Below are 16,422 nucleotides of genomic sequence, written 5' to 3' on the forward strand. Positions count from 1 at the left end.
ACTATATGATTCTAGTTATATGAAGTTCATTAAAAAACAAAAACAAATGTTATGGAAATAAATGTCAAAATAGTAGTAATCATTATATGGAATCATTGGCTGGGAAGGGCCATGAGGGAGCCTTCTAGGTGCCTAAAATGATTATATCATTATCCAGATAGTGTTATACACATGAAGAATAACCTTGATAGATACATTTAGGATTTGTGCACTTGACTATATGTAAGATACCTAAACAAGGTAAATTCCAGATCTCTGAGCTTATGTGTATTTTGACAAGACTAGACTTTAATCTATCTCCAAACAGACTAAAGAAATGAGGCATTCTAAAGTATTTAGTGTTCAGTGTGCAGCTCTTGTGCTTGTAACTGCTCTCCCCTCCTAAAGTTGGAAAAGTAACTAGGACAAATAGTCTACTACTAGAGTAGCTACGGGTGTGGCAATTGTCTTGCTTTAGGAATACCCGAGTTTAAATCCTACCTCTGGAAAAAAAAAGAAAATCCTACCTCTGTTTTGCATTTGTTTTTCTCCAGAAGAGGTATGAAAATAGTGAACTTTACCTTATTCAAAATCATAATGGAGTCTTTGTGTGAGGATTTATGAGGCAATGTATATCAAGTTCTTAACATAGTGCCTGATATGTAATAAAAGATAGTTGCTATTATTTTATTACCATTGTTACCATCATCATCATTAAAAACTTTTTTTTTACATCATCATCATTACTAACAAATGATGGAACAGGGATCTCAAATGATTCTATGGTCAAAAATTCCAAATCAACTGGTTAATACCCTTGTGTGGATATGAATATCCTATTGAATATATACATTTGGCTATGAACTTGGTTTTCACTTGAGAACTTTCTAAAGAAGCCAAATTCAGTTCTTCTTATGGTTCTGCATGTTTAGAAAACTCCAAGTAGGAAAAAAAAAAAAAAAAAGAAAGAAAGAAAAGAAAACTCCAAGTAGTCATGGGAACAGTTTTGGGAGTATGTCATAAAAAATTTAGTTTTGCTTTCAGAATCGTATGACCCTCATTAAGGTGGTCCTATGGATAATGACTTGGGAAATAATCACAAAATACAGAGACAGAGAAAAGTTATAAAACAGTATGAACAGTTCAGTACCATTTATTTATGCTATCCTGTTATAACTGCATTAAAAGATCTTGAAAAGTACACAAAAAACTGGTAAAAGTGGTGACCTTGGGGAGATGAAGGTCACGTGGTAATAATTGTGAACTTTTGTTCATTTAACATAAAAAGCCCAGGCTAAGATAGATCATTTCCTTATTATTTCCCAGGGAATAATGAGAGTGAATACTTTTCTAATCCACATTTTCAGGGAAAATAACTTGATTAATTTTATATGTGGCATAAATTCATTTTTGAAAAAAGCATAAGTACAAAATACTTACCCACTTAGCAATTGGACAACCATGAGAGCTTTTTCCTTCTTTTCCCGTATACACTACAATTTCTATCCTTACTGCATTTCCTTTTTGACCATACCTGAGTACAAAACACAGTGGAGGGAAAATAATTGCAATTAATGGTGATATACCCTTTTAACATCTTAAGGTACAGAAGGTATAGATTTATAGAAGAAACCCAACACCCTGATTGTTAAAATTTACATTTGTTAAAAATTTACTTTTGTGTGGCAGGTATTTTTATTTGTTATCCCATTCTGTTTACTTATCCTTAAAGATCACTCATTTAAAAAATGTACTGGCTCCAAGACAAGCTTAAGGGATGTGAATGCAGTGTTGTTGGAGGTATTTGAACTATTTCTACCATTATACAATGATATCAAAATAAGTATTTCTGGATTTAACAAAGACAGCCTTGCTTTGTGAGTGTATTGTTGAGTGCCCAAAGGCTCACGCGATGAGCTACTTAGCAGGGACACCAGGACACTATTCTTTTCCTGGGCCCTAAGAAACATCCGAATTATACTCCTGAAGGCTTTCCATTCACTTTTCATTTGTTCCCAGAGATAGTCTCTCTGCATTGAGTCAGGTGCACAATAATGAATGATTTTAACAGGGAAGGATATTTCCTCACCTATTCTCCATGATTTCCCTGACAGCAGCAACACTTGGTCCTGCCCCAAGGTGTGTATAATATGGGCCTTTGTCTTTTTGTATAACTCGATCTGTGGAAGGAATAAGATTATTAGACCCAAAGCTTTACAGAATTGCATAGGGGCAAGGAGGAGCTATTTTTATTAATTCTTTTTTTCTTTTTCAATTCAGAACAATTTATCCTGACAAGGTTTTGGTAAACTTCAATAATTAAAGTCTAGGACAATAGGCCCTAGAATTTAACTTGTTCCTTTCTTGCGCCTCCTAACTCATTCTTCCTCTAAGCATCAGAGGAGGAAAACAAAAAATTTTAAGATGTGGGTCATATTTATTCTCCTATCTCCTGCTTTAAAAGAAATCTTTTAATAATTGAGGTGCAAAATTAAAAGTTTTCTAAGAGCAATACATCTTTAAAAGCTTGGCCTCAGAATCCTATTAAAACTGAGCCCAGGGCACCTGGGTGGCTCAGTTGGTTAAGCGACTGCCTTCGGCTCAGGTCATGATCCTGGAGTCCCGGGATCGAGTTCCGCATCAGGCTCACTGCTCAGCAGGGAGTCTGCTTCTCCCTCTGACCCTCCCCCCTCTCATGTGCTCTCTCTCTCTCTCATTCTCGCTCTCTCAAATAAATAAGTAAATAAAATCTTTAAAAAAAAAATTGAGCCCAGCAATTGCACTGCTAAGAGTTCATCTACTATATGCTCACATAATTATATTTGTAATGCAAATGTACACATACTTGTCACAATTATTTGTAATATCAAAAAAGAGAGAAACACACTTAGCATCTGTCACTAAATGATAAGGTGGATAAATTAAGGGATGTTTATATAGAGGAAAACAATAAAACTATTAAACTAATATTTATAAACACTGGGCGCCTGGATGGCTCAGTGGGTTAAGGGTCTGCCTTCAGTTCAGGTCACCATCTCGGATCCTGAAATAGAGCCCAGGTCAGGTTCCCTGCTCCATTTCCTGGCTCTACCTTTGCCCCCACCCCATGCTTGTACTCTCTCAAATAAATAAATAAAATAACTTAAAAAAGAACCTAATATTTACAAACATGGAAAAACCTGAGATCTCATTAAATTTTTAACAAAGCAAATTGCAAAAATAGTGTATTTTAAAAACTTAAATTTTCTAAAACTGCAAGCAAAATGAAAATAATAACATTAATTCATATAAAAAACTCTAAAGAGGTTTTATCTTTAGAGAATGGTACTGCAAGAAGACATTTGCATCATATTTCACTACTATTTGAAATTTTATTTTTTAAATTTATCATTATTATCATTTAAAAATTAAAAAATATCTACACCCAATGTGGAGCTTGAAATTACAATCCTGAGATCAAGAGTCACATGCTCTACCAACTGAGCCAGCCAGGAGCCCCTGTACTATTTGAAATTTTATGTCTGTGAATTACTATTTCTCAAAAACAGTATTCTTAACTTGGCCTCTTAGCATCATGTCTAACTAGAATAGCTGAGTAATGTATTTCTGGCCATGGTGCACCTTACCAAAAGGTCATTATTTAATCATTTTGATTGGATATCAGATAAAATATAGGATTACTCTTGTGGCTTCCTAAGATACATTGAACAAATTTTAACTTATTACTGATGATCTAGAGCAGTGGTTCTTAACCAGGGGCAATCTTTCCTGAGTGGACATTTGGCGAACATTTTTGGTTGTTACAACTGGGCAGGTGTGTGTGCGTGTGTGTGTGCATATGTGTGTGTGTGTGTATTACTAGAATCTGGTGGATAGAGACCATGGATGCCCCTTAACAGGCTAGGATGCAGAGGGCAGTTCCCCTACCTCAAAGAATTATCCTATCTAAAATGCCAATAGTGCTCAAATTGAGGAAACATGATCCAGAGGTTAATCACTCTTAGTTTGCTATAACACAATACTTCCATGGAAAACTTTTTTTAAAATTAAAGATTGTATTTATTTTATTTTAGAGAGAGAGAGAGTGAGTGTGCAGGGGGAGGGGCAGAGGGAGAGAATCTCAAGTGGACTTCAGATCAAGACCTGAGCTGGACACTTAACCGACTGAGCCACCCAGGTGCCCCTCCATGGAAATCTTTTACTCTTAGATATGATTGTTCCACAGATGATTTCTGAGTGGGTCTGCTTTTTTGTTGTTGTTGTTTTAAAGTAGGCTCCATTCCCAGTGTGGAGCCCAACGTGGGGCTTGAACTCATGACTGCAATTCAAGACCTAAGCTGAAATAGTCGGATGCTTAACTGACTGAGCCACCCAGGCACCCCTGCTTTTTTGTTTTTAAGTTCCCATTTCTACACAATGAGCACAATAACCTCACATGTAATGATTATAGAAAAACATGTGACAATGTATAAAACAATCACAGGTCCACTGCAGATGCTCAATAAACTTTAAATGCCTAGGTGTCTCAACTCCTACAGGGTGACGAGTTACAATGTAATGTATAAATAAAGTCTTGAAACTAGACAATCATTCTACTGACGTTATGCATACAGTAAAATTAGACTAGCTCAGCTACATACATTTTAATGGCATTTTAAATTTGAGATATCTTTTCCATTTGTAATGATATTCAGAAAAATACTGCCCCTTTCTTAATTCAGATTTTCAAAACAAGAAGAAGGAGGCTATAAACATAGGCTCTGAAGTTGAGACTGCTGTCTTTTAATTCCAAGTTAATCATTTACTAGTTGTGCCCCCTCCTATGACTTAGTTTCCTCACTTGTAAAATGGAGATAACTCATCCTCCCTTTGTAGGCATGTTATGAATATAACAAGTCAAGGTAGTGGTACAGTATCAGACTTGCAGTAAAAGATCTGGAACAGAAGGCATCATTACTCTACTCTTCTGTCCCTGCTCCAAGAACCTTTCATTCTCCCAATTCAACCCCACTCAGCATTGTCACCCTTTTCAGATTATGAGATCCTTCTAAAAAGAGCCTATCCCTGGGGCCTAGCACGTGGTAGGCTGTCAAAACTGCATTGAATGATGAGTGGAGAAATGGAAGGCTTGACTTCAGAGTATCAATGTACTTTAGATAATCAAGAGCAAAAAGTCATTGCTATACTTCACTATTTTTTCTACTGTGGTTTAAAAAAAAAAAATCAAAATGATATAGTTTATCCTTCCAAACAATCATTTACCCATTCTGGAATGTACTAATGAACACCTACTTCAGGCAAAAAAAACTTCCTTTGTTCAGGGTAAATCTTAAATCTGTGATTTGAGGCTATATTTTAAGATTTTTTTTTAATAAGACTTTTAATAATTAAACTATTTGGGTTCAAAATAGGTTATTTCACAAATTCTGTCCTCATAAGTTGTATAAAAGCTGAAATAATGAGGGCATCAAGCAGCCTATGAAACTTTAATGACACAATCTATTTAATCTCTCTATTACAGCTACATTTGAGTAAATTAATTCTTCTTTTATTTGATCACTTACATGAAATTTGACCATAGACAGTGAATAATCACTACAGGGTTCAAATTCAGCTTTCACGTATTTCAAATACTAAGCGACTTTCTCATAAGGCCTGCCTAAGAATCGTTAGTCCAGGAAGAATTTCTCAGGGCTTTTAATACATCGATAAAAATTCTAATTATTAGTTCCTGGATGTTCTCTTTCAATGACTGCTAGGGCACAAAATATATATCAGTTATAAATTGCTCCATAAATCAGCTATTTGCACATACCTATTTGTTTTTTTATAGGCAATCAATATTATACAACAATTTCATATTTTAAAATTTCAAGAGGTTTACAAATTCTTCAATGGCCAAGACTGGATTTTCATTTATAGGGACATTTTTTGTATTGCAGAGCAGAAAAGCACCAGGCATTGAAAAAGAAACAAACCCGTTGTGGTTCTTGAATGGGGTGGCAATTACAGATACTTTTTATAGTTATTTGTTAAGCTGCACGTATGTTTTACATTCTGTGTATGTATATCTCACAATACAACATATTTCTTAAACAAAATACTTATACGTTGAAATACTTTTAAATATAGGAAGAATAAACCCTAATAGAGTATTAAAGGAATTCATTCTTATGATACACACAATAAATAACTTAGGAGACATTTAGCCAAGAGAAATCAACAAATTTTCCACTTGAGAAAGTTTCCAAATTATGAATTAAAAATTTCCCAATTATTTGAGCAAAATCAATAGAGGTCCAACAGAAAAATAGGTATAGAATTCAGTCCATTTTCGCCAGTATACGAATGGGGCAAAAATGCCACATATAAAAGATAACCCAAAATTTGATATGGTCATGACAAGGCAATTAATGGAGGTAAACAAAGAAGAAACACACACTCACACACGCATGCACTCAGGCACACGTGTGCACACTTACCAAGACAGTTGCATGTTGGCAATTCAGAATCTTTCGTTGTGGACACCAGGTTTTTTGTAGGATTGGTAAAGAAGTTCATGGCATAATCATTAAAACTTTTCTGTGCACTGTCTACTGGGGAAAATTCTGAAGCTCCAACACTAGATGAACAGATGTCCTCTTCACTCTTGGTAGAAACCACTGTAATTCCACCTGAACATACTACATTGACATTCCTGAGAATTTGTGCTGGGTCTGGTAAGGGGGTTTCATGAGAGATACCAGGCAATGTTGGCAGTTTCTGATGCATGAGTTGGTCTTTAACATTCCGCGGGAACTGTGTTTGGTCATCACCGGCCGTGACATTAGCACACTGGTTAGTTGGAGGGGAGGGCTGGAGTAAAGGATGAGCTTTCTGATTGACATTCACTGTTGGCTGTACCTGAGAATTATCAACTTTTTCTGTAAACGCCTGTCCATTGGATTCTGTTTTTAACTGGCATAATGGGAGAGAATCCAACGGTTCAACCTTCATGTTTCTTTCCTGTGCTAATTCAGGATAATAACGCTCAAATTTTATCTGAGTGAGTGGAGGAAATAATTTTTTGTGTTCTAATGCTGAACTCGTTTGAGTCAGTGGTTTCCATACTTTGGTTAGGGGAGGAATTTTTCCCAAAAGAATGGGAAAGTCGTGTGGACCAAACTGACCAAATCTTTGAAACTTAGATGCTATCCAAATGTCATGTAACTTACTATACTCATATGACAACTGTTCCTGCTTTTTCCGGTCATTTTCTTGACAACTTATGACTATAGGCTTCTTTTTCCGCCGATCTCTTGATGGGGTAGCTCTTGTCTTTTTCTGTGTTGTGTTCTTTTGCTTTGTCAGTGATGAGCTATGATTATTTTGTACACTGGAAGGTGGTTTCTGTTGTACTGTGACCTTCTCCTGACTACATTTTTGCTGTACATTATATGCAACAAGGCTTGTTGGTGTACTTTCAACCTTTCTGTCCTCTTGTTTTATGTAATTGAATTTAATTATTGATGCAAGTTGTGTTAACTGTGTTGCAACGTCTTCCTCTATTTTGCTGTGTATTGTACTTAGACATGACGGATCGTCTTTTAAGTCTATCTTTTTACTGTTGGCCAGTGACTGGTTACAGTATCCCAATTTATCACTAGATGGTGGCAAATGGTGCAAATTCTTAGAACTATCAAGAGTAATTCTACCTTGAGCAACATTTTTATTGGTGTCAATTTTAGGTGAATTTGAATTTGGTATGAAAAGAGATACCGAATTTGTGACTTTTGAGTATTCCTGTGACTTTGTAGGTGCCTGGTTAGCAGCTGAGCTGTTGTGTGACTTGGAAATGTTTTGGCCATTGAATACCACTGTGTCACATGAACTCTGCTTTTCCAAAGATGGATAGTGATGAAGGCTTTCTGGCTCCCCTTGTAAGTTTTGGTCTTGGAGGTCTTTTCTTACAGAATAGAGGATAGCTTTACAGCTATTAAGCAAACTCGCTGTTCTGTGTTCTGTTTCTTCATCCTTCTCTGACTTTGATGGTGAGGAATTTTCTGATGGGGCTTCTGACAGTTGGGTCAGAGCTTCTATGGCCACCACTTGTTCCAGTGTTAATCTCCTATCTTTCATTAGGGATAGAAGGCTTGGTTGAACTGGAGATCCACCTTTTGGTTCTTTACTTGGTATATTTTCTAGAGATTTTGGTTCATCACTTTCATTGTGTGTACTAGTATGACTATTTAAGTTGAACGGTGCAGGATCTGGAAAAGACTTGCAGTTAAAGCCAGATTTCTGGAAGACTGAAGCATTATTTCTCCCTTTGAGATGATCACAGCTCGTACTAGCGGCAATGGAACTCATGGCATTATGGTTGGCAGTGTCTTTCAGGAATTTATAGGACTTGTTTTCAAATGCCTTGCCAAATTCTTCAATATTGAATTTTTTAAAAGACACATTTGTTTCGGTTGGTAAATAGCGTACATTTTTAATGCCGTTTCTTACAGTTTGTGCAAACAATTTCTGAGGCTCAATTAAGTCAGTAAGTAGGACTTTTTTCCTGTCATCTTCAGATTTTTTTAATTTTTCAGCTTCTGTCACAATTGCCTTAAATTCGCCTTTGACATGATCGGTTAAATGTGATTTCTTGTGTTGCGTCCACTTCTCCACTTCAATACCTGTCATACTTTCTTCATTTTTAGTTACATTTTCGGGGGGAGGTGGGTTTAATTCCAATCTCTGTTCCCCCCCATAGCTCCTCCTGTATTCCATGGATTCTGACTTGGGGCCATTTACTGGTTTGTTGACAAAATATGCCTACAAAACAAGCACAGAAATATCTCATATTATCTATGCAAATATTGGAATAAGAGCCACAGGAACCTTACGATTTAACATGAATGAAATGTAAAGCCCCTGAAAAAAAATTACTTTTGCTTTTTACTTTTTTTTTAAAGATTTTATTTATTTATTTGACAGAGAGATAGAGAGAGAGCACAAGTAGGCAGAGTGGCAGGCAGAGGGAGAGGGAGAAGCAGACTCCCTGCTGAGCAGGAAGCTGGACGTGGGGCTCGATGCCAGGACCCCAGGATCATGACCTGAGCTGAAGGCAGCCGCTTAACCGACTGAGCCACCCAGGCGCCCCTGCTTTTTACTTTTCAATAAAATACCAAAAGGGGTGTGGAGGGAAAAAGAAAAAAAATAAAGTACAAATATCATTAACTCATACCTGTAAATATTTTGGTATACTTATTTGCTTTTCAAAATAATCTTTTTTTTTTTTTAGAGAGAGAGAGCAAGGAAGTGTAAGGGGGTGGGTGGCGGGGTTGTGAGGGGCAGAAGGAGAGACAGAATCTTAAGCAGGCTCCATGCTCAGTGCAGAGCACGATGCAGGTCCAATCTCATGACCCTGAGATCATGACCTGAGCCAAAATCAAGAGTCTGGACACTTAACTGACTAACCCACCCAGGTGCCCCTACAAATAAATCTTTAAAATATTTTTACATTGGTACCATTCGATGGGCAATATCTATTATCTTAATGCAAACTGTACTGAAATACAAAATACACACAGAGAAGTGAACAAATCCTAAGTATACAGCGAACTGAATTTTCATAAATGAATCCCCCAAGTGCCCAGATTCCAGCCAAGAAACTCCCGTCTAGTCATCATTCCACTGCCAAAGGGTAACCATTATTTTGACATCTATCATAGATTTCTTTTGCTTATTTCCAAACTTTACATAACTGACTTCCTTTCACTCAAAATTATACTTGTGATTCATCCATGTTGCAGTCCATTGATTCTTACTGTTGTATAGTAATTCATTGAATGAAAATATTACAATGTATTTATTGATTGTACTGTAGATGGACATTTGAGTTATTTTTGGTTGTATACCAGTATAAGTATTACTGTAATCTTGTGGTGAACATATAATATATACACATTGGGTGGAGTGGAAGTACTGGGTTATCAAGTGTGTGTGTATGTGTATGTTAACTTCGGCTTTAGTAGACAGGCCAAAGAATTTTTTAAAGTGGTTATTCAATATACACTCCCACCAGTAATTATGATGGCTCTAACTGCTGCACATTCTTATTAGCAGTTAGCATTTTTTGTCTTTTCACTTACGCCATTGTGTTTAGTGGGAATGATATAATCCCTTTAAAAAAAACTTTAGATGAAATGCCTACAAAATAAAATTAATCAATTTACCATTTAAAATTGTAAAATGCAGTGGTTTTTAAGCATATTAAAATGTTATACAATAATCACCTCTATCTAATTCCAGAATATTTTCATCACCCCTAAAAGAAACCTTGTACCCATTAAGCAATCACTCTCTTATTTCCCCTACTAATCCCTATTTTTAAAACCCAACAGCTCATCTAAAATTACAACATAGGAATTGAGACGGTAGGGGCATTTCCAACTGCTGTCAGGAGCAAATGTAAAGATAACCTCCACCTCCTAATCTTTAGTATGGCTCTGGACATTCTATTCAATGCCTCAGGGAGAGAAAAATATAAGATTAGGAGACTTCCTATTGAATGAAGGTGATATACCTGAGTCCATAGAAAAACCAGGAGTACTGACTGAAAAACCAAATCAAAGTACAGAATAGCTATAAAATATATAAGCATTACCCAACTGTATAATTAAACATTAAACAATCTTTTCTTTCACATTAAACAATCTTAGTAGAAATAGGGGTGCCTGGGTGGCTGTCAGATAAGCATCTGCCATCGGTTCAGGTCATGATCTCAGGGTCCTGGGATCGAGTCCCACATCGGGCTCCCTGCTCAACGGGGAGCCTGCTTCTCTCTCTCCCTCTGCTGCTCCCCCTGCTTGTGCTCTCTCTGTCAAATAAATAAACTTTTTAAAAAAAAAAGTTAGTAGAAATAAACTGTATTTAATTTCTTGATCAGGGCACACAGGTTACACAGGTTATGTTTAGTTTGTCAAAATTTATCAAAATATAAAATTATCATACATATATTTTCTATATGTATATTACATTTCTATAGTAACTTTAAAAAATTAATCTAAAAACTAAATTTCTTAACGTACAGGGTAATAAATTAACAGATAAACTTGAAAATATTTAACAATTTATTATTAAAATTATGGCATTTCTTTTTTTTTTAGAGATTTTTATTTATTTATTTATTTGACAGAGAGAGACACAGGGAGAGGGAACACATGCAGGGGGAGTGGGAGAGGGAGAAACAGGCTTCCCTCTGAGCAGGGAGCCCGATGTGGGGCTCGATCCCAGGACCCTGGGATCATGACCCGAGCCGAAGGCAGACGCTTAATGACTGAGCCCCAAAATTATGGCATTTCTAAGCAGTGGAGAAATGTATCAATTTCTTAATAATGACAAGGGGGAAATTTGACCCCCATCTCATAATATGTACTATGAATTACAGATATATTAATAATTTAAATACAAAATACAAAATGTAGAAAGCAGGGAAAATATTCCCAAGCAAGAGTAAAAAATGAGAAGCCATAAAGGAAAAAAGTATTTTCAATACATATGATATGAACGATTTTTTTTTTTTACTATTTTATTTATTTGGCAGAGAAAGAGACAGCGAGAGAGGGAACACAAGCAGGGGGAGTGGGAGAGGGAGAAGCAGGCTTCCCACTGATCAGGGAGCCCATTACGGACTTGATCCCAGGGCCTTGGGACTATGACTCGAGCCGAAGGCAGACGCTTAACGACTGAGCCACACAGGTGCTCCTATATGAACAATTTTTTTTTTTAAAGATTTTATTTATTTATTTGAGAGAGAATGAGAGATAGAGAGCACGAGAGGGAAGAGGGTCAGAGGGAGAAGCAGACTCCCCGCTGAGCAGGGAGCCCAATGTGGGACTCGATCCCGGGACTCCAGGATCATGACCTGAGCCGAAGGCAGTCGCCCAACCAACTGAGCCACCCAGGCGCCCTATATGAACAATTTTTAAAGCAAAGGCACCATAACATAGTTCTTTGCAAACTGCTGATCACACTCTACAAGGTCCAATACCAATTTAGTGCTTTGAAACAAGTGCTTTTTCTTAATGGAATAGTACAGAAAAATACAGGTGCACTACATTTAACAGAAGTAAGTATTACAATATAAATCTTCAAATTTCAAAATTTTTATTTATTTTTATTTATTTAAGAAATCTCTACACCCAGGGGCGCTTGGGTGGCTCAGTTGTTAAGCGTCTGCCTTCGGCTCCAGTCATGATCCCAGGGTCCTCGAATCAAGCCTCACATTAGGCAACCTGCTTGGCCGGAAGCCTGCTTCTCTCTCTTCCACTCCCCTCTGCTTGTGTTCCCTCTCTTGCTGTGTCTCTCTCTCTCTGTCAAATAAATAAATAAAATCTTAAAAAAAAAAAAAAAGAAAGAAAGAAATCTCTACACCCAACCCGAGATCAAGAGTTGGATGCTTTTCTGACCGAGCCAGCAAGGCAACGCTACAATGTAACTCCTTTATGTAATGTGTCTGTGCACTTAATCAGGATGTAAAATGTACTTATTTCTTCATATATATAGTTGTCAAAAAACGTGGGAGAAACATTGCCATTAAGAAAAATAAAAAGTCAAAGGATAGTCTAGGAAAATATTCATACTACATGTAAATAGTTACTATTCTTGATGTAAAAGAGCTTCCACAATCAACAAAAGTAAGTAACTCAATAGAAGAGTGAGAAAAAGACAGGAATATGTACTTTGCATAAGTGGAAATCCACAGGATGAAAAGCTGTTTGACTTTCCTAGAAGACAAGGAAATGAAAATAAATGCAACTTTTTAATCCACCCAAATGCCAAAACTAAAAATGCAGAAATGTAGGTAAGCAAATTATAATGCAATATAACATTTATACTAGAGAAAGTATGAAATAAACAAACTCATATTCATATTGTGAAATAATGTGCAGCCATTACTTATATGTATCAATCTAGTGATTGCATGGCAAGACATCCTAAATAAACAAGCTGCTGAAAGCTGGCAGGTAAAACATTAATAACAGTTACCACTGGGAAATAGAAGTGAGGAAAAGAGAAGCTCTGTTTGTTTTACTTGATGCTTTTAATTTTACAAATATGCCTATCTAAGATACCGGGACTTCAAGGTACACATTCCTCTAATGAGAAGATCCTGAGTACATTTTAAGATTTACGTGCCACAAACATAGGACATTCTCATTAACTAATGAGCTTAATTAAAAACTGACCTTTATCATTCAGTTGTATCTCATATACAGGTTCCTAAATAAACAATGCGAGTCTGGCATTGGGCTCCCTGCTCAGCGGGGAGCCTGCTTCTCCCTCTCCTGCCCAATGCAGGACTCAATCCCAGGACCCGGGATCATGACCTGAGCCGAAGGCAGATGCTTAACCGACTGAGCCACCCAAGAGCCCCTATTACTGTTAATATTAAACACTAAGATGGGGAAAGAGCAATCCTTCGGAGCTGTCTGATCCAGGAGATGCCATGTAGCCTGAACTTTAGAGTCCTCCTTTTTTAAGTTGTCACATAGATTGTGATGGGGATTCAGTGAGACCATGACCAAAGTTGTTAGCACAGTGAGGATGAGGTGTCACACTAAGAGAGAACACTAACAATTTTTTTTAGATAGGGAGGGGGCAGAGGGAACCTTCAGCAGGCTCCACACCCAGCACCAAGCAAGATGTGGGGCTCTATTTCACCACCCTGAGATCATGACCTGAGCTGAAATCAAGAGTCGGATGCTTAAGTAACTGAGCCACCCAGGTTCCCCTATTATCTCATGACTTTTTTTTTTTTTAAAGATTTTATTTCTTTATTTGACAGAGAGAGACACAGCGACAGAGGGAACACAAGCTGGGAGAGTGGGAGAGGGAGAAGCAGGCCTCCCACGGAGCAGGGAGCTCTATGCGGGGCTCGATCCCAGGACCCTGGAATCATGACCTGAGCTGAAGGCAGACGCTTTTTGTAACGACTGAGCCACCCAGGCGCCCCTATCTCATGACTTTTTAAAAATGCGGGATTTGAAAACATGGGGTCTATAGGTACACGAGAATATGCTCTACACAATGCCAACTACTAAACATAACCTTTAAGAAAACAATTTGATAGATTACATTTGAGTAGGGGCTAGTAAGATTTTCTCTGTTCTCAGAAATCAACCGGAACTCTTACAAACACATATTTAATGTAATTGTATGGGTATGTGTGTATGTGCACTGAGAATACGGTTACTTATTAGTTTCACTTGCTGTTCACAGTGAAACTGAATGGCCAGAACAAACTTTTACCACTACTGGGGAAAAACAACAAATTCAAGTTCATGTCATGACAAAAGTGAATCAGCAAAACAGATGAACTGTATGGTATATGAGTACATCTCAATAAAGCTGTTAATAAAAAAAGAGTCAGCAGGGATGAGTGAAAAAGCAACTTGAAAAATATGTAACACTGCCTTATGTTTAAAAGGTACATCTAAATAATGTATAAACATGTTTATTTTTAAACAGAAGTGTGGAAAAGAAAACAAACCAAGCTAATTTCTATTACCGGGTAATTTTTTTTTAAGATTTCATTTATTTATTTATTTATTTAAAACTTTTTATTTATTTATTCATGAGAGAGAGAGAGAGAGAGAGAGAGAGAGAGAGAGGCAGAGGGAGAAGCAGGCTCCCAAGGAGCAGGGAGCCTGATGCGGGACTCGATCCCAGGACCCCGGGATCATGACCTGAGCCGAAGGCAGATACTTAACCGACTGAGCCACCCAGGCGCCCCTATTACTGTTAATCCTGAACACTAAGATGGGGAAAGAGCAATCCTTTGGAGCTGTCTGATCCAGGAGATGCCATGTAGCCTGAACTTTAGTGTCCTCCTTTTTTAAGATGTCACATAGATTGTAATGAGGATTCAATGAGACCATATGACCAAAGTTGTTAGCACAGTGAGGATGAGGTATCACTAAGAGAGAACACTAACAATTTCATTATAATACTTATAATCCAAAGAATGTTAGCTATATTATGATATACACTCCTTACATGGTGCAATAACTCATTTGATCTTCACTACAATCCCAAGGTGGACCCTGTAAAAAGGTGCTCAATTTTAAGAAAAATGCAAATTAAACATGGCACAGACAACATTTTTCACCTATCAAAATAGCAAACATCAAAATGTTTGAACACCTAGGCCCTTGGGGAAGTTGTGGGGATATATACTCTCATATAATGCTGATGGAGTGCAAAATGGTATTATCCCTATGGAGAGCAATTTGGCAATAACTATCAAAATTACAAATTCAACCTCTCCTTTGATACAGCATTTTCACTTCTGAGAACTTATCCTAGTTATACTTGCACTTAATGATATGTTTTGACAGCTTTGTATATTTTAACAAGTAACTGATAATACCCGAATGTCCACCTGTAGCAGACTAATTCTCTGAAGGAAGTGAAGGGTATCACAAAAAATTGGCTGTTTTAGGCTGTGGACTCTAGGCCGCCGGGGTCCGTGAAGGATCTCAAGATGGCTGCGTGAAAACTTGCTCTAAAAACCATTGACAGGGTAGCTTTTGGGGAGATCATACCCCGAAGCCAGAAGGCCATTGCTAACTCCCTGAAATCCCAGAATGAGACACTTACCTCCAGATTGGCTACTCTCCCAGAGAAACCACCTGCTATCGACTGGGCTTACTACAAGGCCAATGTGGCAAAGGCTGGCTTGGTAGATGACTCTGAGAAGAAGTTTAATGCCCTGAAGATTCCTGTGCCAGAGGATAAATACACTGTTCATGTGGATGCTGAAGAAAAAGAAGATGTGAAAAGTTGTGCCGAGTTTTTGTCTCTCTCAAAGGCCAGGATTGAGGAATATGAAAAAGAGCTGGAGAAGATGAGGAACATAATTCCATTTGATCCGATGACCATTGAGGACCTGAATGAAGTCTTCCCAGAAACCAGATTAGACAAGAAGAAGTATCCCTATTGGCCTCACAAGCCAATTGAGAATTTATAAACTTGAGTTGGGGAGAAAGCTCTGGCCCTCGTGTTGTAAATGCTGGACATTAAAAATAATGATACGGTGAAAAAAAAAATTGGCTGTTTTACTCTCTCAAGTGCCATATATACTCTGGGGACCCAAGCTCATGCCCACCAGTGTCTCTTCTCTTCATCCTCTACCACCCCAAAAGTGCCCCAGGGTACCGTTTAAAGGACAGTAGGGACGTCTGGGTGGCTCAGGTCATGATCTCAGCGTCCTGGGATCGAGCCCCGCATCAGGCTCCCTGATCATCAGGGAGCCTGCTTCTCCCTCTCCCACACCTCCTGCTTATGTTCCCTCTCTTGCTATCTCCCTGTCAAATAAATAAATAAATGAATGAATGAATGAATGAATAAATAAATAAATAATAAAGAAAGAAAGAAAGAAAGAAAGAAAGAAAGAAAGAAAGAAAGAAA

The 16,422-nt window shown here is 37.5% G+C and overlaps 1 protein-coding gene and 1 pseudogene across 3 annotated transcripts in view; one reads left to right on the top strand and one right to left on the bottom strand.

Moving 5' to 3' along the window:
- Positions 1 to 16,422, bottom strand: part of TET1 (tet methylcytosine dioxygenase 1) — a 128,704-nt gene that overhangs the window by 47,799 nt on the left and 64,483 nt on the right. For all 3 annotated transcript variants that reach the window (XM_073878899.1, XM_073878901.1, XM_073878900.1), the window contains 3 exons: positions 6,462 to 8,781; positions 2,069 to 2,159; positions 1,420 to 1,513 (listed from right to left, as the gene is read on the bottom strand). In XM_073878899.1, coding sequence (XP_073735000.1) covers positions 1,420 to 1,513; positions 2,069 to 2,159; positions 6,462 to 8,781 — 2,505 coding nt within the window. The remainder of the gene's footprint in view (positions 1 to 1,419; positions 1,514 to 2,068; positions 2,160 to 6,461; positions 8,782 to 16,422) is intronic.
- Positions 15,461 to 16,046, top strand: LOC141370299 (ATP synthase peripheral stalk subunit d, mitochondrial pseudogene; annotated as a pseudogene).

The sequence above is a fragment of the Callorhinus ursinus genome, unplaced genomic scaffold (genome assembly GCF_003265705.2).
Source record: "Callorhinus ursinus isolate GAN/ISIS: 27379988/994484 unplaced genomic scaffold, GSC_fseal_2.0 scaffold31, whole genome shotgun sequence".
Classification (NCBI taxonomy): Eukaryota; Metazoa; Chordata; class Mammalia; order Carnivora; family Otariidae; genus Callorhinus; species Callorhinus ursinus.